The sequence below is a fragment of the Narcine bancroftii genome (assembly GCF_036971445.1).
Source record: "Narcine bancroftii isolate sNarBan1 chromosome 2 unlocalized genomic scaffold, sNarBan1.hap1 SUPER_2_unloc_2, whole genome shotgun sequence".
NCBI classification, from domain to species: Eukaryota; Metazoa; Chordata; class Chondrichthyes; order Torpediniformes; family Narcinidae; genus Narcine; species Narcine bancroftii.
The window spans coordinates 249,225-271,084 of record NW_027211799.1 but is presented as its reverse complement, the minus strand read 5'-3'; the positions used below and the strand labels follow the sequence as shown (position 1 = coordinate 271,084).

The 21,860-nt window shown below is 43.7% G+C and overlaps 1 protein-coding gene across 1 annotated transcript in view; it reads left to right on the top strand.

Moving 5' to 3' along the window:
• ssbp1 (single-stranded DNA binding protein 1) overlaps positions 1 to 21,860 on the top strand; it is a 50,115-nt gene that overhangs the window by 15,646 nt on the left and 12,609 nt on the right. Inside the window, exons 4-6 of the mRNA XM_069912211.1 lie at positions 1,400 to 1,460; positions 12,050 to 12,190; positions 15,872 to 15,959. Of these exons, the coding sequence (XP_069768312.1) occupies positions 1,400 to 1,460; positions 12,050 to 12,190; positions 15,872 to 15,959 (290 nt within the window). The remainder of the gene's footprint in view (positions 1 to 1,399; positions 1,461 to 12,049; positions 12,191 to 15,871; positions 15,960 to 21,860) is intronic.

Sequence of the window (21,860 nt, the reverse complement as noted above, 5' to 3'; positions counted from 1 at the left end):
CTCTGAATAGAGAGGGAAGGGGATGGAGAGCAAGAGGGAAGAAGACAAAGTGATGGAACATAGAATGAAGAGAAGGCAGGCAGAAACTGGAAGTTGATGTTAATATCATCTGATTGGAGAGGGCCCAGATGGAAAATCAAGTATTGCTCCTCCAATTTTTGGGTGATCTTGGTGGGACAGTGCATGAGGCCCTAGACAGACGTGTGAGCATGGGAATAAGAGCATGGAATTGAAGAGGTTAGCCAATGGGAGATCCACTTGTGCAGATGGAAGGTGTTCAGCGAATCTTCCAGTCTGTGCCCAGTATCTCCGATGTAGAGAAGGCTAACAGCTCGGCTTGATCCCGTGGCTTGAGCAGTGGTGGAATGAGCCCAGGGCTTTTGGAATGCAGTGGTGCGATTTGATGTTGCTTCTGCTCCACCGTGCCTCACACATGTGATCTGTGCTCAAGGTTCTTTTACTGTCATGTAATAAAAGAGAAAATGTAATATGACATGAAATTTCCTTTAGTCTACCATAAGGCAAACAAAGATCAGCAGAAATTGCCCAGTGCTCCTGACAGAGAAAAAAAAGAGTAGCAAAAGAGAGTATGTGTTCCCCTCCACCCAGAGTCACATCTGACACTCCCACAGCCTTCAGTCCAAACCATTGGCAACCTGAGCTCCAATCCAAACACCCAGCACGATCAGGAAGCCTTCGGCACCCTCTCGCATCCTGTACCCCTTCAGCCAGACTTGAGCCAGTCTGCAGTGTCTGCAACCTGGTGTGAGTGCATTGACCGCAGTCACCAGCAGCCCGCAGTCTGTGGGTTCCTAGTCTCAAGTCACCAGCTGTCTGCCACCTGTGTGTTCTTCAACCTCAGAGCCCCTCACTGGTCCGCCGCTGTGGTCACCATCCTGTGGGTCATCTCCTCTGCTCATTTTCAAATGGGGAGTGGTCTCATTGCTTTCTGATGCACTGCTTCCCTGGACTCCGCAACCCCTCGAGGCTTCTTCTGAATATAGGCGATGCCATCTTGGGCCCAATCCTTGTGGTTGCAGGATTTTAAAATAAATCTTTGTTGGTTCCTTTAACAGGCTGTTTAAAGCCTGTACAGAATCCAGCATTTGGACTGGTTGGTAAAACCCTGCAATGAGTGCTGCATCTCCCTCCACTCTCCACTCTCCGTGGGTCTGCATCAGCGACAATGCTGCTGTTACAGAAGTTCCAGCAATGCCGACATATTTTTGGGAAAAGCTCATCCCTCTTCCATCATGCATTATGCAGGTTTATGAGCCAGAAATTCCATCCCAACTAACATTTTGGGCTTTATTCTGTGGACCAGTCCGGCCACCTGGCCTCCTGCCTCCTGGCCTGCTCCAAGTTTTGCTCATTGTCCTGATTCTTTATTTTCTTGCAGATTATTCAGCAGTTGGTGAGACATCAGGTGACTGACGCCTCCTCACTAGTACTGGAGAGATGTAAGTGCCTCTTCTTTTTCCCTTGACCGATTTTAACTCTCATTTGAAGCTGAGGATTTGCATGCCATTCAGCCCCTCAAGCCTGCTCTGGATGAGATCATGACATAATCTGTAACCTCAACAGGATTTTCTTGCCTATCTGCACTTGTTTATCAAGCATCCATATACCTTGCATCAAATGTTTTCAGACTGCTTCCAGGTGACCCTGGAGGGTGTCATTGTTTATTGAAATGAATAGATTGCTTGATCAGTGTTCCTGAGGTAAAGCTAAGCCTGGAGCAGTCTTGAAAAGGCACATGACCTTCCTGCTATTCAAGTTTTGTATGTTCTATTTAATCAGGTGCAATTTCCCTATTTTTCTATTCAGTGCCCTCAGCAATGAGCAACATACTGGCTTTCCTCATTACCAGTCTTTTGTGAATCATCCCAGATCACTCTGAGCAGCACATTACAGCTCAGTACAGACTATTTGGCCCACGTTGTTGTGCCGATCTGCATAAACCTACTCCACAACAGTCTGGTCCTTCCCACCTCACTCCCATAGCCCTCTATTATTCTTACATCTGTGTGCCTTTCAAAGAGTCTCCCCATTGTACCAGTCTCCACCACCACACCTGGCAATGCATTCCATGCACCCATCACTCTGTGTATAAATAAATAATAAGAAAATAAACTTACCTCCCTGAACTTTCCTCCACTCAACTGAAACAGATGCCCTCTGGTACGTACTATTGTCCCCTAGGAAACAAGTGGTGCTGGCTGTCCATCCTATGCCCTTCAAAATCTTATACACCTGCAAGTCATCTCTCAACTCTCGTTGCTCCAAAGAGAAAACCCAACTCCGTCAGCTTTGCTTCATTTGACATATTCTCCAATGCATGGTAAATCTTGGTAAATCTCCTGCACTCCCTCAAAAGCTTCTTAATCCTTCCTGAAATAAGGTAACAAGAACGGAACATGATACTCCAAGAGAATGAGAATCTAACTTGGGGATTTTAGGCAAGAGGTGGTAGAGGGATGTGTGATGCTGGAACACGGCAAGGTCAGATGTTGTGAAGGGCAGATCTGAGGAAATGAGGTGTCTGACTATGTGGGACAATATTAATTAAGGGGGTCATGATCCAGAGGAAAGTATAATGAAAGGACAACATAAAAGTGATGTTTGTGGGAATATGTAGGCTTCAGGTAGACATTTCACCTCTGCATGGTAGACCAGGTTGGATGACAATGTCTTCATACAATGTCTTCTGCAAGGAGGTTGATAAGACTGTCAAGTTGTCCTTTGGTAGTGAACAGATTTGAAAAAGTTATAGGCTAAAGGGAGATACCTGAGTGAATTGGGATTTCAGAATACCAGAGAAAGGGTTTCTCCCCTGATGGTCATAAGTGAATTATTTGAGGGAATAATGATGATCTGATAGTTTTGCAGTTAGTTTTTATGAGACCATCTTTCCTTTATAATTTAGGGGCCACAAGTGTGAATAGGTTTGTCGCACTCGGAGAAAAAAGATGGTTGGGTAGAGGAACCATAGTTGACGAGAGGTTGAGCAGTTAGAAGTTCTTCTTTGGCTTGGCTTCGCAGAGGAAGATTTATGGAGGGGTAATGTTCACGTCAGCTGCAGGCTCGTTTGTGGCTGACAAGTCCGATGCGGGACAGGCAGACACGGTTGCAGTGGTTGCAAGGGAAAATTGGTTGGTTGGGGTTGGGTGTTGGGTTTTTCCTCCTTTGTCTTTTGTCAGTGAGGTGGGCTCTGCGGTCTTCTTCAAAGGAGGTTGCTGCCCGCCGAACTGTGAGGCGCCAAGATGCACGGTTTGAGGCAATATCAGCCCACTGGCGGTGGTCAATGGAAACAAAAATCAGGCAGGGCTCCTAAGAATTAAAAGGTAGCCAGGGAGCAACTTTAGAAAGGATTTAAGAGAGCTAAAGGGGGTTTGAGAATGTTTAAATTTAAATTTAGACACATAGCATGGTAACAGGCCATTTCTGCCCACGAGCCCGTGCTCTAAGTACACCCAATTAACCTACAACCACCCCCCCCCCCCCCCAGCCCAATACATTTTGAACAGTGGGACGAAACTGGAGCCCCTGGGGAAAATGTACAGACATAGGGAGAACGTACAAACTCTTTGTATACAGCGCAGGATTCAAACCCCTGTCCTGATGGCTGGTGCTGGAACGGCATTGCACTAACCACTGTACCAATCACACTGCCCTTTGACAAGGTAGGATGAAGGAGTGCCCAAAGGTGTACACATATGCAAAGAACAGGAGGATGACTAGAGTAAGGGGAGGACGTGCTTGGTGGCAGAGAATGTAGGAGAGGTCATTTGCTTCATTGGTCACCAGGGAGAGGGACCTTGATGAACATGAAGACATGTTAGAGCATGTCAATGTTAAGAAGGAATTACTGCTGGAACTTCTCAAAAGCATTCAGATAATTCCCTGAAGTTGTATGGGATATGGGAGATGAGGGAAAAGATTTCTGGGGCTTTGGTGACAATTTTTGTGTTCTCCTTGCCTACAAGAGAGTTACTGGAGGATTGGAGGATGAGAATGAGGGTGGGGAGGTCCTAAATGAATACTTTCATCAGTATTCACAAGAGAAAAGGACCTTGATCATGGTGAGGTTGAAATTGAACGGGCCGGTGGGCTGGACTTTGTGGAGATTAAGGAAGCGGAAGTGTTGGATATTCTTAAAAAAACATCAAGATTGATCAGTCCCTGGGGCCAGGTTGCTGTGGGAAGTGGGAGAAAAGATAGCTGGGACAGTGCTATGGTCTTTGATTCCTCTTTGGCCTCAGGAGATGTGCCAGAGGATTGGAGAATGGCAAATGTAGTCCCTTTGTTTAAAAAAGGTAATAGGGAGAATCCTGGGAATTATAGACTAGTGAGTCTTACGTTAGGGTGTGCAAACTAATGGAGAGGATTCTTAAGGACAGGATCTATGAGCATTTGGAGATGACCAGTCTACTCAAGGATAGTCAGCAGGGCTTTGTGAAGGGAAGGAAGTGCCTCACGAATTTAATTGACTTTTTTGAGGAGGCAACAGGAAATTGATGAGGGTAGGGCGGTGATGTATATGGATTTTATTAAGGCATTTGATAAGGTTCCCATGGGAGACTCATTCAGAAAGTTATGAGGCATGGGATCCGTGGAACCTTGGCTTTGTGGATACCGAATTGGTTTGCAGGAAGAAAGCAGAGAGTAGTAGTGGAAGGAAAGTTTTCTGCCTGGAAGGGAAAATCAAAACAGGACATGCATAGTAAATGGGAGGGCATTGAAAAATGCAGTGAAGCAGAAAGATCTAGGAATAATGGTTCATCGTTCCCTGAAGGGAGAATCATATGGATAGGGTGGTGAAGAAGGCTTTTAGTATGCTAGCCTTTATAAATTAAAGCATTGGGAGGTGATGTTGAGACTGTTCAAGGAATTCGAGGAGAATTTATATGAAATAAAATGCCAAATCTGTAGATATCTAAAAAAAATGCCTATTTGGAAGGTTGAATTTAACTGTTAACTGTTAATTGTTCAATGAAATGAAATCGCCTCGAATACATAGATCCTTAGAACTTTTTATTCCCAATCCAACCCATTTCCTAAAACCTGCATCCAAGTTAGAAGATTGAAAAGATGATTCTTTATATTATAGCTGGCAAGAGAAACATTTCCTAAATTGGGCCCATATTCTCACTCTGTCTCATTATCGAGTTGTCCATAAATTTCAAAAAGGAGAGAGTAATGAAGAACCGAAAACTGCCAACATGCTAAATATCTTGGAAAACTCAATTCCATTTTTACCCAAGGATGTTGATCATCTGAAATATCAAAATGTAATAGCAATTATAAATTTTGTATATTATCTACCAAAAGATTTGAGGCTTCCTGATTCATATGCTTTGGGAATGTCCAGAAATACAAGAATATTGGGAACAATTCTTTAAAACTGTACCACAGATTAACCCTATTACTGTTCACAGCGCGGAAACAGGCTACAGCAGCCCTTTTCAAGACCGCACCGGTTCACTTGAATAACTCCACTCGCTCAACCCTCCTGCTCTCCGCCCATAACCCTTCAACCCTCTCACCTCCATTTACACATCCAACCTTCTCTTAAATGACAGAAGGGACCCTGCTGCAACTATCTCTTTTGGAAGATCATTCCATTCTGCCACCACTCGCTGAGTGAAAAAGCATCCTCTAATATTTATCCTAAAGTTTTGCCCCCTTACCCTTAATTCATGCCCTCTCGTTCCAACCTCCACTGCCCTCAGGGGAAAGAGTCTGTTTATGTCTAGTCTATCTATTCCTTTCATAATTTTAAATACCTCTATTAATTCCCCTCTCAGCCGTCTATGTTCCAGTGAATAAAGTCCCAGTCTCCTTAATCTCTCCCTGTAATCCAGATGTTATAAGCCAGGCAAAATCCTTGTAAATCTTCTATGCACCCTCTCCACCTTATCTATATCCTTTCTATAATTTGTAGACCAGATTGAGCACAGTACTCCAAACCTGGCCTCACCAATGCCTTAAACAGCCGCAGCATCACTTCCCAGCTCCTGTACCCTATAGTATGATTTATGAAGGCCAGCATACCATATGCCTTCTTAACTACCCTGTCCACATGGGAATCCACCTTCAGTGAACTCTGTACCATAATCCCCAGGTCCCTCTGTTCCTCTGCATACCTCAATGCCCTCCCCTTAACTGCATATGTTCTATTCTGGTTATTTTTACTGAAATGCAGCACCTTGCACTTGTCTACATTTCAGCCCACTCTTCCAAACAAACCAAATCTTTCGGTAATCCAAGAAAACCTACCTCACTATCCACCACTCCCCCTATTTTCTTATCATCTGCATATTTGCTTACCCAGTTAACCACACCCTTCTCTAAATCATTAATATAAATGATAAACAAGGGACCCAGTCATGGGTCATCTGAGTTTGTATGTTCCTGTCAGGATTAAAGGCAAAGATAACAGGCATAAGGAACTTTGGTTTTCAAGGAATATTGTTTAACAGGAATAGGCAATAAGGAGCAAATAAGGCATTTGAGGAGTGTAAAAAAATGCAAGAAAAGCTAGAAGAAGAGCTAAAAGAAGAGACAAAAGTGAAAGAATATCCAAAGGGATTCTACAGGGATATTAAGAGGAAAAGGATAGTGAGGGACAAAATGGGTCCCCTTGAAAATCAGAGGTGGTCGGGTTTGTGTGGAGGTTGACGAGATGGGGAGATAATAAATGTTTTTTTTGCATCTTATTTTCCTCAGGAAACTGGCACAGAGTCCAGGGAAGTGAGGCAAACAAGCAGTGAAGTCATGGAATGTACAGTATACAGAGGTGCTTGCTGTTTTACAGAGTGGCACAGTTAGTGTAGCAGTTAGCGCAATGATGTTTAAATCCCGTGCTCTCTGTAAGGAGTTTGTATGTTCTCCCTGTGTCTGTGTGGATTTTCCTTGGGGGCTCTGGTTTCCTCCCACCCTTCTTAAACATTTGGGTTTTGTAGGGTAATCAGTGTATTTGGGGTGAACTGACTCATGAGTCAGAAGGGACAGTTATCATGTACGTCTAAAAATAAAAATAACCATATAACCACTTACAGCACAGAACAGGCCAGTTCAGCCCTACTCGTCCATGCCGTAACAAATCCCCACCCTCCTAGTCCCACTGACCAGCACCCGGTCCATACCCCTCTAGTCCCCTCCTATCCATGTAACGATCCAGTCTTTCCTTAAATGTAACCAATGATCCCGCCTCGACCACGTCTGTCGGAAGCTCATTCCACATCCCCACCACCCTCTGCGTCAAGAAATTTCTCCTCATGTTCCCCTTATAATTTTCCCCCTTCAATCTTAAACCATGTCCTCTAGTTTGAATCTCCCCCTTAATTGAAAAAGCCTATCCACATTTACTCTGTCTGTCCCTTTTAAAATCTTAAACACCTCTATCAAGTCCCCTCTCTATCAAGTCCCCTCTCAATAAGGGTGGATAAATCCCTTGGTCCTGACAAGGGACCTTCCCTTGGACCTTTAGGGAGTCCAGTGTCAAAATTGCAGGAGCCCTGGCAGATATATTAAAATGTCCTTAGCCACGGATGAGATGGCGGAGGATTGAAGGGTAGCTCATGTTGTTCCGTTGTTTAAAAAAGGCTGCAAAAATATCCTTGGAAATTATAGGCCATTGAACCTGACATCAGTAGAAGTCAAGTTATTGGAAGGTGTTCTATCAGATCAAATATACAAATATTTGGATAATCAGGGATGGTCAACATTGCTTTATGCGCGGTAGGACGAGCTGCCAGCTGAAGTTGTGAATGTGGGCTTAATTTTAACAATTTAACATTTAAGAAAAATTTGGACAGATACGTGGATGGCAGGGGTATGGGGGGATATGGACTGGATGCATGTCAGTGGGACAAGGCAGTAAAGACTGAATGGGGTGAAGAGCCTGTTTCTCTTCTGCATTGTTCTATGGAATCGAGTAGGGTATGAAGCCCCTGTGTTGATGGTCAGCAAGGAGTAGGTGAAAGTGCTCATCCACGCTGATAAAGAAGTCAAGGATTCAGTTGTGGAAGGAGAAACAGAGTCCCTATTCCTTTAGCTTGGTCATGGGTTTTGCTGGTATGATGATGGTGTTGAACACTAAGCTGTAGTGAATGATTGTCAGCCTGACAAAGGTGTTCTCGTGGTCCGAGTGATTTGGCGTAGAGGACCAACAAGATGGTGTCTGCCAATCACTGTTGTAGCAATAGGAAAACTGAAGTGGATTCGGGTCTTCCCTGAAATGGTTGTCCTGCCTCATAACCAACTTCTTAAAGCACTTCAATATCGTAGAGGTCAGTGCCACCAGCCGATAGTCCTGAGGCAGGTCACCTTGTTCTTCTTGGGCACTGGAATGATGGAAGGCCTTTTGAAGCAGTTGGGGACCTCTGACTATTGTGGCCAGAGGTTGAAAATGTCCATAAAAACTCCCCAGTTAGCTCATACACGTTTTGAGGACATTGCAGGTACACTGAACGGGCTGGATGTTTTTTAACAATTCACCCTCCTGAAGGTTCTAGTCATATTAGCCTCAAAGACTAGGAGCACACTCTCGCCAGGGGCTGTGGGACCACACGAGGGTTATGCATTGCCTTCTCTTGCTCACTTTGAAATGGAAAATATTGAGCTTGTCCAAGAGAAATTTATCACAGTTAATGAGACTGCCTTCCTTTGCCCTATCAGATGTGATGGCATGCATGTCCTGCCACAGCTGTAAGACCCCAGCTTGGTCTGGAATTGTCTCTGTGATGTCAATGGTTTTACAGAGGCTGTCCCTGTTCTTGTAGATTTCTGAATCACCTGATGCGAATGTCCAGATCTGATCTTCACAAGTTTGTGGATTTCTTGGATCACCCATGGCTTCTGATTTAGATTCACTTGGATCGACTTGGTGGACTACCCATTTCTCAATAAAGTCAGTGATCACTGAAACAAATCCATTCAGAGCAGCACAGTGGGTGCAGCGATTAACACAATGCTGTTCCAGCGCCAGCAATGGGGACCGGGGTTCGAATCCAGCACCGTCTGTAAGGAGTTTGTATGTTCTCTCCGTGTCTGCGAGGGTTTCTTCTGGGTGCTCCGGTTTCCTCCCACCCTCAAAATCTATAGGGTTTGTAGGTTAATTGGGTGTAATTCGGTGGCACAGGCTCATGGGCCAGAAGAGCCTGTTACCGTGCTGCATGTCTAAATTTAAATTTAAAAAAAATCACAGCCATGTCCTTGAGCCAAGTTCACCAATTCCAAACTGTCACAGAGCTCCTTTTCTGCCTTCTTGGTCCATCTCTGCAATCTCCACTGGTTCAATGCTCTTCTCTTCCAGATGCCTTGTTCACTGTGTGGCTGTAGCCCGTGAAATGACCATATAACCATATACAGTACAGAACAGGCCAGTGTGGCCCTACTAGTCCATGCCAGTACAAATCCCCACCCTCCTAGTTCCTCTGACCAGCACCTGGTCCATACCCTCCAATACTCTCCCCTCCATGTCATCATCCAGTCTTTCCTTAAATGAAAATAACGTCCCTGCTTCAACCACCTCCGCCGAAAGCTTATTCCACATCCCAACCACCCTTTGCGTGAAGAAATTTCCCCCTCATATTCCCCATATAATTTTCCCCATTCAACTCAAACCATGGCCTCTGGTTTGAATATCCCCCACTCTTAATTGAAAAAGCCTAACCACGTTGACTCTGTCCCTTTTAAAATCTTGAACACCTCCATCAAATCGCCCCTCAATCTTCTACACTCCAGAGAAAAAAGCCCCAGGCTGCTCAACCTTTCTCTGTAACTCAAACCCTGACATCCTGTCAACATTCTCGTGAACTTTCTCTGCACTCTCTCTATTTTGTTTAAATCCTTCCTATAATTTGGTGACCAAAACTGCACACAGTATTCCAAACTTGGCCTCACCAATGCTTTGTACAATTTCATCATAACATCCCAACTCTTGAATTCAATACTCCGATTTATGAAGGCCAACATTCCAAATGCCTTCTTCACCACTCTATCTACCCGAGTATCAACTTTGAGGGTACTATTTACCATAACTCCCAAATCCCTTTGTTGCTCTGCTCTCCTCAATTGTCTACCATTCAATGTATAATAAATGTTCCTTGTTCTCAACCCCTGTCTCGAGCAACCCCTGCAAAGGCACTTCTGTCTCCAACACCTTGATAGGTGAATCGAGGACAAGGGTCATCGTCTTAAAATTAGAAATTATTCATAGAGGAGGAAGAATTTCTTTCGTCAGAGGGTCATGGATCTGTGGAACTCACAGCCGCACAAGGCAGTGAAGGCCAGATTACGAGGAGAACTTAAATAGGAAATGGATAAGTATCTCATTTGTAAGGGTATCAAGGGACCTGGGGAGAAGGCTGGAAATTGGAACGAGGTGTGAGCATAGTTCAGTTGAGTGCAGAGTCATGGAACAGACTCAATTGGCCAAGTGACCTGCTTCTGTCTCTTTACCTTGTGATCAGATTTCTGAATGTTCAACGAAGCAAAGATACGACCTCATATTCTCTTCTTTTGAAAATGTAATTTATAGCAATATTTTCACCTGTGATACTGCTGCGGAATACATTCCGTGAAATGTTCATGACAATAAATTCGGATCTGGATTCTGCATTGTTCCAAAACAAGGTTGTTGTTAGAAACAGAAGCACCCCCACAGAAACTGTTCGAGACAAAAATTGAGAACAAAGAACATTTATTATACAACAATGCAAAGTTGGGTGCTTCCCCTTACCCTGGGAATACACACATACACTGGGGCTCAACCAACTTTTATACAGTTTATTTCAGTATAGGAATACCCTCCCCCTTACATTCTTCTGCCTCCTGGATAGGTTTGGCATTAGGCAATCCTGCCTGCCTACGTGGCTTCAAACCTGTCGGTCAGTCTCAGCAGTGCTTCTTGGCTTGGGTCCATTCTTGAACATAGTTTTTGCTGAGTTACTGAAGCTGTTCATCCCTGATATTACTATAGGGTAGAACATAGAACACTACGGCACAGTACAGGCCCTTTGGCCTTTGATGTTGTGCCAACCCATATATTCCTTAAAAAAAATACTAAACCCTCCCTACCCTGTAATCCTTTATTTTTCTTCCATCCATGTGGGGTCAAAGAGTCTCTTAAATACCCCGAATGTTTCAGCCTCCACCACCATCCCTGGCAAGGCAATCCAGGCACCCACAGCTCTCTGCATAAAGAAAAACCTACCCCTGATGTCTTCCCTAAACTTCCTTCCCTTCACTTTGTACAGATGTGCTCTGGTGTTTGCTATTCCTGGCCTGGGAAACAGGCGCTGACTGTCCTCTCATAATAGGCTTAAAAGTGAGGTTTTGTGCTGTATTCTTTAGTTTTAATTGTCCATATTTTTAAAATCGATTCGGTTCTTGTTTTCATTCATAACTGTATTGACTCTATTCCCTTGACCCTAACAAGCACTGCAGCTATTTTTAAATTCAGAGATCCAGCACAGTAACAGGCCCTTGCAGCCTACAAGCCCACACCACCTAATTACACCCATGTGACTAATTAACCTCATAATCTGTACCACTTTAGAAGGTGGGAGGAAATGGAGCATCTGGAGGAAATCCACACAGACATGGTGAAAACATACCAACTCCTTAGAGACAGCGCAAGATTTGAACCTGAGTCACTGGCATTGTAACCGTGTGGCGCTAACCGTGTTGCTACTCTCCATTTCTTTTGCCTCTGCACTGTTTCTCAAAATTGACATCCTGCAATGTTCAGTTCTCTAATCCTGAGAGTTCTGTAGCCATGTCTCACGGTCCTGCCTCCAACTCCTGGGTTTGCTCCAAAGATTAACTCATTTTTAATACTGTTTTTTCCTTGCCCTCATCTCCCTTGCTTTATTCCTTTCCCTCTGTCTCCTTTTGCTTGGGTTTAGGCTGTTTATTTTTATTGCAGTTGCTTCCCTTGTCCTTGCAAAAACCCACGTTTGAATTCCTTGCTTGCACTCTGTCATTAGCGATGGAGTTGGTTGTAGATTTTTTGAATTTCAGTTTTTCTTTTTCTCCCCAGCCTTGAATCGAGTTCAGTTGCTTGGCCGAGTTGGGCAGGATCCTGTTATGCGACAGATTGATGGGAAGAATCCTGTAACAATCTTCTCATTGGCCACTAATGAAATGTGGCGGTCAGGAGACAGTGACACATTTGCATCAGGTAATGACCAAATGCTTCAGCTTGTCTGCTGGGTTTGGATTAAGTGAATTTCAAGGCCACCTGAGGGTCACAGATTATTAAGTTAAAAGTTGGGAATCTAAATACAGTACATACTACACCAAATGCTTTACAATTCTCTTTTGGTTTAATGAGATTCGGGTTAAGCACCATTTTGACTTAAACCATGACCTTGGTTCACTTGTTTCTATCTGCAGTATCCTCCTACTCCACACTTTTCTAAGTCTCACTCTGTCAACTCTCCAACTGTCCCATCATTGTTATCAGACCTCTGGTAACAGTGGTATTTTCACCTGCTGGCATTAGCTCTGGATTTGGTCCTCAAAAACTGTTCACTTTATACCCTCATCCTCTCTTTTGAGATTTTGCTAAAAATATACTCCCCTGATCTTAGTGCCAAATTTTTGGATGACACTCAGCTCTGCCACTCTACAGTGGCTGAGTAGAAGCTGGTTATTGCTAGAACCATAGAACAATACAGCACAGGAAACAGGCCCTTCGGCCCTTGTAGTCTGCGCTGAACTAATCATTCTGCTTAGTCCCACTGACCTGCACCCAGTCGATTGCCATCTGTACCTCTCCCATCCATGTACCCGTGGTGTATAAAGGTCAGCGCAACTTCATGGGCAGAGGACCTGTGCTGTAATGTTCTATTTTCTCTCAGTGGATCAAACCTCTGCAGAGCCCTGTGCAAATCATACCTAAACAACTTCCATATTTTGATCTGCATTTACCTGAGAGCATCTATTCGCAAAAACAACTCCAATTTCCTGATTAATACCATTGTCATGAACTACTCGATTAAATAGAGTGAAGCAAGAAAGTCTACAGTTGCTGTGATTGTGGTAAATACACAAAAGTGCTCAAGAAACTCGGCAGGTCTTGCAACATCCAGCATTTCAGACCGGAGCCCTTCGTCAAGGTACGAGCGAAAAGCAGCAGGCCCCTGAATAAAAAGGTGAGGGGAGGAGGGAAGAATGGGCAGGGGGAGTAACATGGGGCAATGGCCAAGAGGCCACAAGAGGATATGGATGAGAGCAAGAGAGGAAAGTAGAGAATTGATCAGGGAGGGGGTAGTTCTGTGTATACAGACCAGAGGAACGGAGACAGAGGGAGGGAAAAAGAGAGAGAATGGGTGGGTAGCTGGAGGTAAGGAGACATAGTGATAGGGGTGAAGAGTGGTGAAAACCAGAAGTTGATGATAATGCCATCCAGTTGGAGGGTGCCCAGAGAGAATATGGAGTGTTGTTTCTCCAATTTGTAGGTGGTCTCAGTTGGGCAGTGCTTGAGACCATGGACGGACATGTCAACATGAAAGTGGGGTGGGAAATTGAAATGGGTGATCACTGGGAGATTCACGCTATTGTGGTGGACAGAGCCAAGGTGCTCAATGAAATGATCTGCCAGTCAGTGTCCAGTCTCGCTGAGATAGAGACCACAATGGGAGCACCAGATGCAGTAGATGACACCTGGAGATTCACAAGGGAAGTTTTGGTTCACTTGGAAGGCTTGTTTGGGTGGTGAATGATGGTGAGGGAGGAGGTATAGGTGCAAGTGGAGCATCTTTTGTTGACACATACAATTTAAAGAATAAATATGACACTTTTGTAAAGATCTGGCAGCCATATCTGGACTACATTGGGGCTCAAATACAATCAACAGTAATGAATATAAATGCTGATATTATACATACCCAAAAGTGATTTCCCAACTGTATTCTATATACGTAAAAGACGTAAGCTCAGACAGTGCATCGATCTGTATGTAGAGAAGAGGGGGAAGGAGGGAGAGATTTTCTTTTTCAATTGTTGTTTGTAAGAAAAGTTTAATATATTGTGTTATTGAAGATTTTATTATGTATATTTTTGGAAAAAACAAAAATAAAATATTCAAAAAAAAAGGGCCTGCTTTTGCCAGAGAGTGGTGCATCTGTGGGATTCTCTGCCAAAGGAAGGAGAGGCTGTCACATTTGATAAATTTGACACACAGTTAAGTAGATTTTTTGCGTAGTAGGTAAATTAAGGGTTAAGAGAAAAAGGCGGGTAAGTGGAGTTGAGTTCACAGTCAGATCAGCCATGATCTTACTGAATGGCGGAGCAAGCTCAATGGCCAACTCCTGCTCCTGAGTCTTTCTGTTCTGATCTTCAAGTTCCTGGGTGCCAACATCTCTGAGGATCTATCCTGGAGCCTCTTTGTCGATGCAATTACAAATGAGGTTTGTCAGCCACTGTACTCTGTGAGGTGTTTGAGGAAATTCGGTATGTCACTGAAGTGGAGAGCATTCTGGCTGGTTACATCACTCTCTGGCACAGAGGCGCCAACGCTCAAGACAAGAAAAAGAGCTCCAGAGGAATGTTAACTTGGCCAGTGACATCATGGGCACCAGACTCCAATCCATCAAGGACATCTACAAGAGGCAGTGTCTCAAGAAAGCAGCCTCTTTCCTCAAGGACCCCCACCGCCCAGACCATGCCCTCTTCACTCTGCTACCATCAGGAAGGAGGTACAGGAGCCTAAAGATGAGCATTCAGTGGCACAAGGGCAGCTTCTTCCCCACTGCCATCGGATTCCTGAATGATCAATGAACCACAGACACTGCCGTACTTTGACTTGTGTGCTATTTTTATTTATTTTTGTAAGGTGGTTTATATGAATGTTTCTGCTATGACGCTGCCACAAAACAACAAACTTTGTGACTTGTTCATGACCAACTGCCGAAGCGAGGCAACGACTGCACATTGTAGTAGGTTGTCGGGGCGGGCGGTAGCGGCTTCTCCACCTCCCTCGACCGGGACGTTAGCTGGACTCTTGAAGTTCTTCTTCTTGCTGAGAGATGTCTCAAACTTCAGCAGTGGGACAATGGCTTATATTACCCAAAAGTTGTTTACTTCAGATCTTATCTCTTTGAACAAATGATTTATGGGCCTCATGGTGGAAGTTGGATAATGTCTACTGATTCAACTGCATCCTGGGCCCCGTGGTGGAATTTAGATGATGTCTTCTGATGCAATTGCATCCCTTCTTGCATAAGCTGGTCTAAATCCTCCATTACAATGACAATAAATTCTGATTCCTTTCCCACCAAACGTTGATTCCCTCTAGCCTTTTATACTACTGTTGTTCCACTATGATTTCCTTCTTCAGTACGTTGTCTTTACTGCCCTTAGTCCTTAGTCCCTTCATTAGCTCTCACTTTCCAAATTAAATTCACTTGTTTCACCAAAACACAGGTTATGAAGTCTCAAGATCCTCCACAAACTCTGACCTTTTGCCTTCTGGCAGCCACATTCACCCACGAGCACAACCTCCCTCCCATTCCATTCTGCTCATCTGTGCCTGAAGCAGCCCAGATCATTTCCAAGGGTCGAAATCAAAGGTGGCCAACCTTTTAATTTTTAATTTAGACATACAGCACATATTGGCCCACGAGTACATATCGGGGGTGTAGGTTAATTGGGCAGCATGGACTTGTGGGCCAAAAATGGCCTGTTACCATCCTTATGTCTAAATTAAAAATTAAAAGGTTGGCCACTCCTGGTCTAAATGGGTAGCTCTTCCACAGAACTTGGGTATTAAGAATGTAATCTAAGGCTCTCATCATGATGAACTGATCATTTCAGCATGATCAATGATTTGATAAAAAGTGTTGCTGAATTATTGCAGGAGACATCAGCCAGAAGACAACATGGCATCGAATTTCCATCTTCAGGCCTGGTTTGAGAGATTTGGCTTATCAATATGTGAAGAAAGGGTAGGTATATGTGGATTTTGCCACAGTATGATTTGCAATGCTTCTCTCCCAAGACCAGCCTGCTCACTCATTCTATTGGGGTAAAAGGAACTGAAAAGAAGGACTGCGGAGGGAGTCATCTTGGGATTACTGCCTGCACCACGCGACAGTGAGAGCAGGAACTGAATGAGGTGGGGGCTGAATGTGTGGCTGAAGGGATGGAGCAAGGGGCAGGGATTCGTTTCTGGATCACTGGGACCTTTTATGGGGGAGGTGGGACCTGTACAGAATGGACGGGTTGCACTTGAATTCCAGGGGGACCAGGATCCTGGTGGGGATATTTGCTAAGGCTGCTCAGGAGACTTTAAACTAGAATAGTTGGGGGGAAGGAACCCAATGAAGGAGAACAGTAAGGAGAAGGTTAGATTGCAAACAGAGAAAGCTTGTAGACAAAGTTTGGGGGTAGATAGGCAAGAGATTGAGAAAGATGATACTCTGTACGAAGATGGAGGGGAGATGATAGAAAAGGAACATAATAGTTGTTTGTAAAGATAGGGGCAATCAGAATAAGTAGTGGGAAATCTCTGAAATGCATATACTTTAATGCTAGGAGAATTGTAAGGAAGGTGGATGAGCTGAGGGTGTGGATGGACACTTGGCAGTATCACGTGGTAGCAATTAGTGAAACATGGTTGCAGGAGCGATGTGATTGTCAGCTAAATAATTCCTGGATTTTGTTGCTTTAAGTGTGACAGAATTGGAGGGGCAAGAGGGGGTGGTGTAGCATTGCTTGTCAGGGAAAATATTACAGTGGTGTTTCGGGAGGATAGATTAGAGGCTAATCCAGGGAGGCTGTATGGGTGGAATTGAGGAATGGGAAAGGGGTCGTCACACTTACAGGGGTGTATTATAGACCACCTATTGGGGAATGAAAACTCGAGGAGCAAATTTGTAGGGAGATCGCAGATATTTATAATAAGCACAGTGTTGTGTTAGTGGGAGATTTTAATTTTCCAAATATAGATTGGGAAACCCATTCTGTGAAAGGGCTGGATGGGTTGGAGTTTGTAAAATGTGTGCAGGATAGTTTTTTACAGCAATACGTAGAGGTACTGACTAAAGAAGGGTCAGTGTTGGATCTACTGTTGGGGAATGAGGTAGGTCAGGTGACAGGTATGTGTTGGGGAGTATTTCGGGTCCAGTGATCATGGTGCCATTAGCTTCAGTGTAATTATGGAAAGAGATGGGTCAGGGCCCAGGGTTGAGGTTTTCAAGTGGGGAAAAGGTAGATTTGGGGAGATGCGAATGGATTTACAAGGAGTGGGTTGGGACAATTTGTTTTATGGGAAGGATGTAGTAGAGAAATGGAGGTCTTTTAAATATTACAGGCCCAAAGGACCCCAAAACCCAGCAGCAATAGACATTCACCAAGACAAGTAGTTACTTAAACAAAAGTTGTTTTTAAATTAACTTTAAATATGAAAACAGAATCAAACTTTAACTGATCTCTATACCCAAATTAACCCTCTTCTAATTCTAAGCACACGTGTGTGTAAATTTAAGAAAAGTTCTTTGGTTCACAGTTCAATCTTACTTCTCCTTCTTCCAAGTTCTCTGGTTGCAGGCAATTCTTATACTGTGCACAGAATTTAACATGTATAAAGTTCACCAGGCTTTGGTTCTTGTAGGGTTTACAGAGAGAGATTTGTTGTTCCAGGATTTCCACAACTGAGGTACCACCATTAGTCACCTCAGTGTCTAGCTGATGAAACTTGTCCCATCAGGGTTCTCCAGATTGGTAACCTCTTTCTTTCAGGCTATTACAGAGTTCCTTTCTGTTCCACTTATTCCAAGAGAAACATCAGGCAGATAGCACTTCCAGCCATCCACCACTCTGGAGCTTTCTGTTTCCAACCAGCTTTTCCTGGCTTGCACCTTTCAGCTGCTTTCGGTGTCATTCACAGTAGCTGAGAGAGCTTGTTGAACTTGTCTTTTCTCTCTCTCTTTCTCCAACTGCCAGAAAGCCAAGTAACTCTCACTTGCAAAACCCCCCAGCAAACCACAGGAGTTCTCCTCTCTTGGTCAAGCTGTTGTCTTAGATAAACAAAACCCAGGAGTGATCTTTCTGTGAGTACACTGTAGGTACTTTTAAACAGAGTTTGTCTCCTCCAAACAATGGTCTATTCATTTCATGATGTCATTTCAATTAGCACCTACTTGTGAAATGTGCATAAAATTCTCCATAGTTTTTGCAATGTTCTTGAATATGAATTCTTCAATCTTTCAAATAAGATCTGTTTTAAAATGTGTGTATGTATGTAACCCACTAATCTTACCAAATTCCTCCCAATATTTATCCTCCATTACATAAAGGTGAGATTTTGAAGGTACAAAATCTTTTATGTTCCTGTTAGGTTAAAAGGCAGGGTCAAAAGTTGGAGAGAGCCATGCTTTTCAAGGAATATTGCAAACTTGGTTTAAAAAGAGAGAGAGCCCTACAATAAATATAAGAAACAAGGAATAAGTGAGATGTTTGGAGAATACATTGAATGTAAAAAGAATCTTAAGAAAAATAAGAAAAGCTAAAAGAAGGTACGAGGTGGCTTTAACAAACAGAGTGAAAATAACATAACATATAACATAACAATTACAGCACGGAATAAATCCAAAAGGTTTCCAAAAATATGTAAATAGCAAAAGGAGAGTGAGGGATAAAATTGGTCCCTTAGAGAATCAGAGTGGACAACTATGTGTCAAGCCAAATGAGATGGGGGAGATATTGAACAAGTTATTTTCTTAGGTATTCACTCAGGAGAAGGATATTGAATTGTGTGGGGTAAAGGAAGCAAAGAAGGTAATTATGGAGACTGTAGTGAGTAAGGAAGAGGAAGTACTGGAGCTTTTGAAGTATATTAAGGTGAATAAGTCTCCAGCTCCTGACGGGATTCTCCCCAGGACCCTGAGAGAAGTTAGTGAGGAAATATCAGTGGCTCTGATAGTGAATTTTCAAATGTCACTCGAGTTGGGTATAGTGCGGGAGGATTGGCATATTGCTAATGTGGTCATTGTTTAAAAAGGGTTAGAGGAGCAAGCCTAGCAATTAGAGGCCTGTAAGTTTGACATCTGTGATAGTCAAGTTAATGGAAAACATTCTTAGAGATAATATATATAAGTATCTGGAGAGACAGGGTCTGATCAGGAAAACCCAACACGAGTTTGTGCGTGGAAGGTCACGTTTGAGTTGAATTTTTTGAGGAGGTGACTAGGAATGTTTATGAAGGTAGAGCAGTAGATGTTGTCTATATGGACCAGTAAGATCCTCTATAAGGTTCTGCATGGAAGGTTAGTTAGGAACGTTCAGTCACTAGGTATTAATTTTGAGATAGTCAAATGGATTCAACAGTGGCTGGAAGGGAGATGCCAGAGAGTCGTAATGGATAACTGTTTGTCAGGCTGGAGACCGGTGACAAGCAGTGTGCCTTGGGATCTGTTTCGGGTCCCTTGCTGTTTGTCATTTACATTAATGATCTGGATGATGGGATGATAAATTGGATTAGTAAATATGCAGATGATACTAAAATAGGAGGAATTATGGATAATGAAGAAGGTTTTCAAAGATTGCAGGAGGATTTGGACTGCTTGAAAAGTGGGCTGAAAGATGGCAGATGGAGTTTAATGCTGAGAAGTGTGAAGTTCTTCATTTGGAAGCAATAATGAAAACAGGACATACATAGTAAATGGGAGGGCATTGAGGAATGCAGTGGAGCAGAAAGATCTAGGAATAACGGTTCATCGTTCCCTAAAGATAGAATCTCATGTTGACAGGGTGGTGAAGAAGGCTTTTGGTATGCTGGCCTTTATAAATCAATGCATAGAATACAGGAGTTGGGAGGTGATGTTGAGACTGTTCGAGGCATTGGTGAGGTCAAATTTGGAATAGTGTGTGTATTTCTGGTCACCGAATTCTAGGAAGGATACCAACAATGTAGAGAGAGTGCAGAGATTTACGAAGTGTTTCCTGGGTTTCAGAATCTAGATTTCAAAGAAAGATTGAGCAGATTAGGTCTTTATTCTTTGGAGCATAGAAGGTTGAGGGGGGATTTGATAGAGGTATTTAAGATTATGAGGGGATAGATAGACTTGATGTGAATAGGCTTTTTTCCTTGAGGGTAGGAGAGATTGAAAGAAGAGGTTAAGAGTTAAAGGGCAAAAGTTTAGAAGTAACATGAGGAGGATCTTCTTCACTCAGAGAGAGGTGGTTGTGTGGTATGAGCTTCTGGGAGAAGTACTGGTGGCAGGGTCCATTTTGTCATGTAAGGAAAAATTGGATAGGTCTATGGATGGGAGGGGAATGGAGGGTTATGGGCAAGTAGGTGGGACTAGAGGAGAATACTTGGTTCGGGGTGGACTAGAAGGGCCGAAATGGCCTGTTTCCATGCTGTAATTATTGTATGGTTATGGTTATTCAAGAAGACACTCATGAGATTGCAGATTGTGCAATCTGGCGCAAAAAACCCCTCAATGAACTCAATGGGTCAATTAGCCACGTGGCAGTGGAGGGTTCAGGTTGGAACCCTCCAGCAGATTGTTCTTTGTGACCTGTCAAGAATCTTCATTCATGGGCAAGAAATGAAACCAAGCAGCTGCCAAGATGGTGTTCAGGAGCATGGAAACTCATTTTCCAGGGGATCGGACCCAAGAATGTTTTGGAGCAGATAAGAAATTTGAAGAAAATACAGAAATGCAGGATGCTGGGTACCCTGGGCTATTCCCCACAACACTAAATCGACTGTTTTGGATGCTGTTGAGGCAGACAGCCTTCCAGGGCAAACCACATTGGGCAGGTCTGGCAAGGAATTTGGCCCTTTGGTATAGAAGGGCAGGCGAAGAAGAAGAGGTGAGCTGTCATGGTTGGTGCCAGAATCAGGGATATCTTAAATCAAGTCCATAGCATTTTCAAGTGGAAGGGTGAACAGCCAGATATCGTGGTGTGTGTAGGGACCAGTGATGTGGGTCAGAAGGATGATGAGATCCTGCAAAGTGAGTTCAGGTAATTAGATGCTAGGATAAAGGAAAGGACTAATCTCAGGATTGCTGACCATGCCATGTGGTAGTGAGGTTAGAAATAGGAGGACAATTATGCTCAACACTTGTCTAATGCGATGGTGCAGGAGGGGCCTCAGATCAAAGGTACTGGCAGGACGGTTTGTATCTGAACTGGAGAGGGATCAATATCCTTGCGGGACCATTTGCTTAGGATACTCTGGGGGTTCAAACGAGATTTCCAGAGGGATGCAAACCATAACCCCAGAGCAGATAATGGTTAAGGGAAAAGATGTTAGTCTTGCAGACAAAGACAGAAAGAGAAAGTTTGATCACAGTGAAAAGAATCTGGATTTAAATTTAAATTTTATTTATAACACAGAAGAAGCCGATTCTGGCCATTAATCTTTATGCCAATTATATTTAATTAACCGAATGTGGGAGAAAGCCAGAGCACCCATGCAGGTCACAGACCTTAAAAGCAGCACCGAATTCAAACCGTACTGTAAAAGGGCTAGATGAGTTAGTGTTTGTCAAATATGTTCAAGAAAGTTTTCTAAATCAATCTTTTGGCTTGGCTTCGCGGATGAAGATTTATGGAGGGGTAATGTCCACGTCAGCTGCAGGCTCGTTTGTGGCTGACAAGTCCGATGCGGGACAGGCAGACACGGTTGCAGTGGTAGCAAGGGAAAATTGGTTGGTTGGGGTTGGGTGTTGGGTTTTTCCTCCTTTATCTTTTGTCAGTGAGGTGGGCTCTGCAGTCTTCATCAAAAGAGGTTGCTGCCCGCCGAACTGTGAGGCGCCAAGATGCACGGTTTGAGGCGATATCAGCCCACTGGCAGTGGTCAATGTGGCAGGCACCAAGAGATTTCTTTAGGC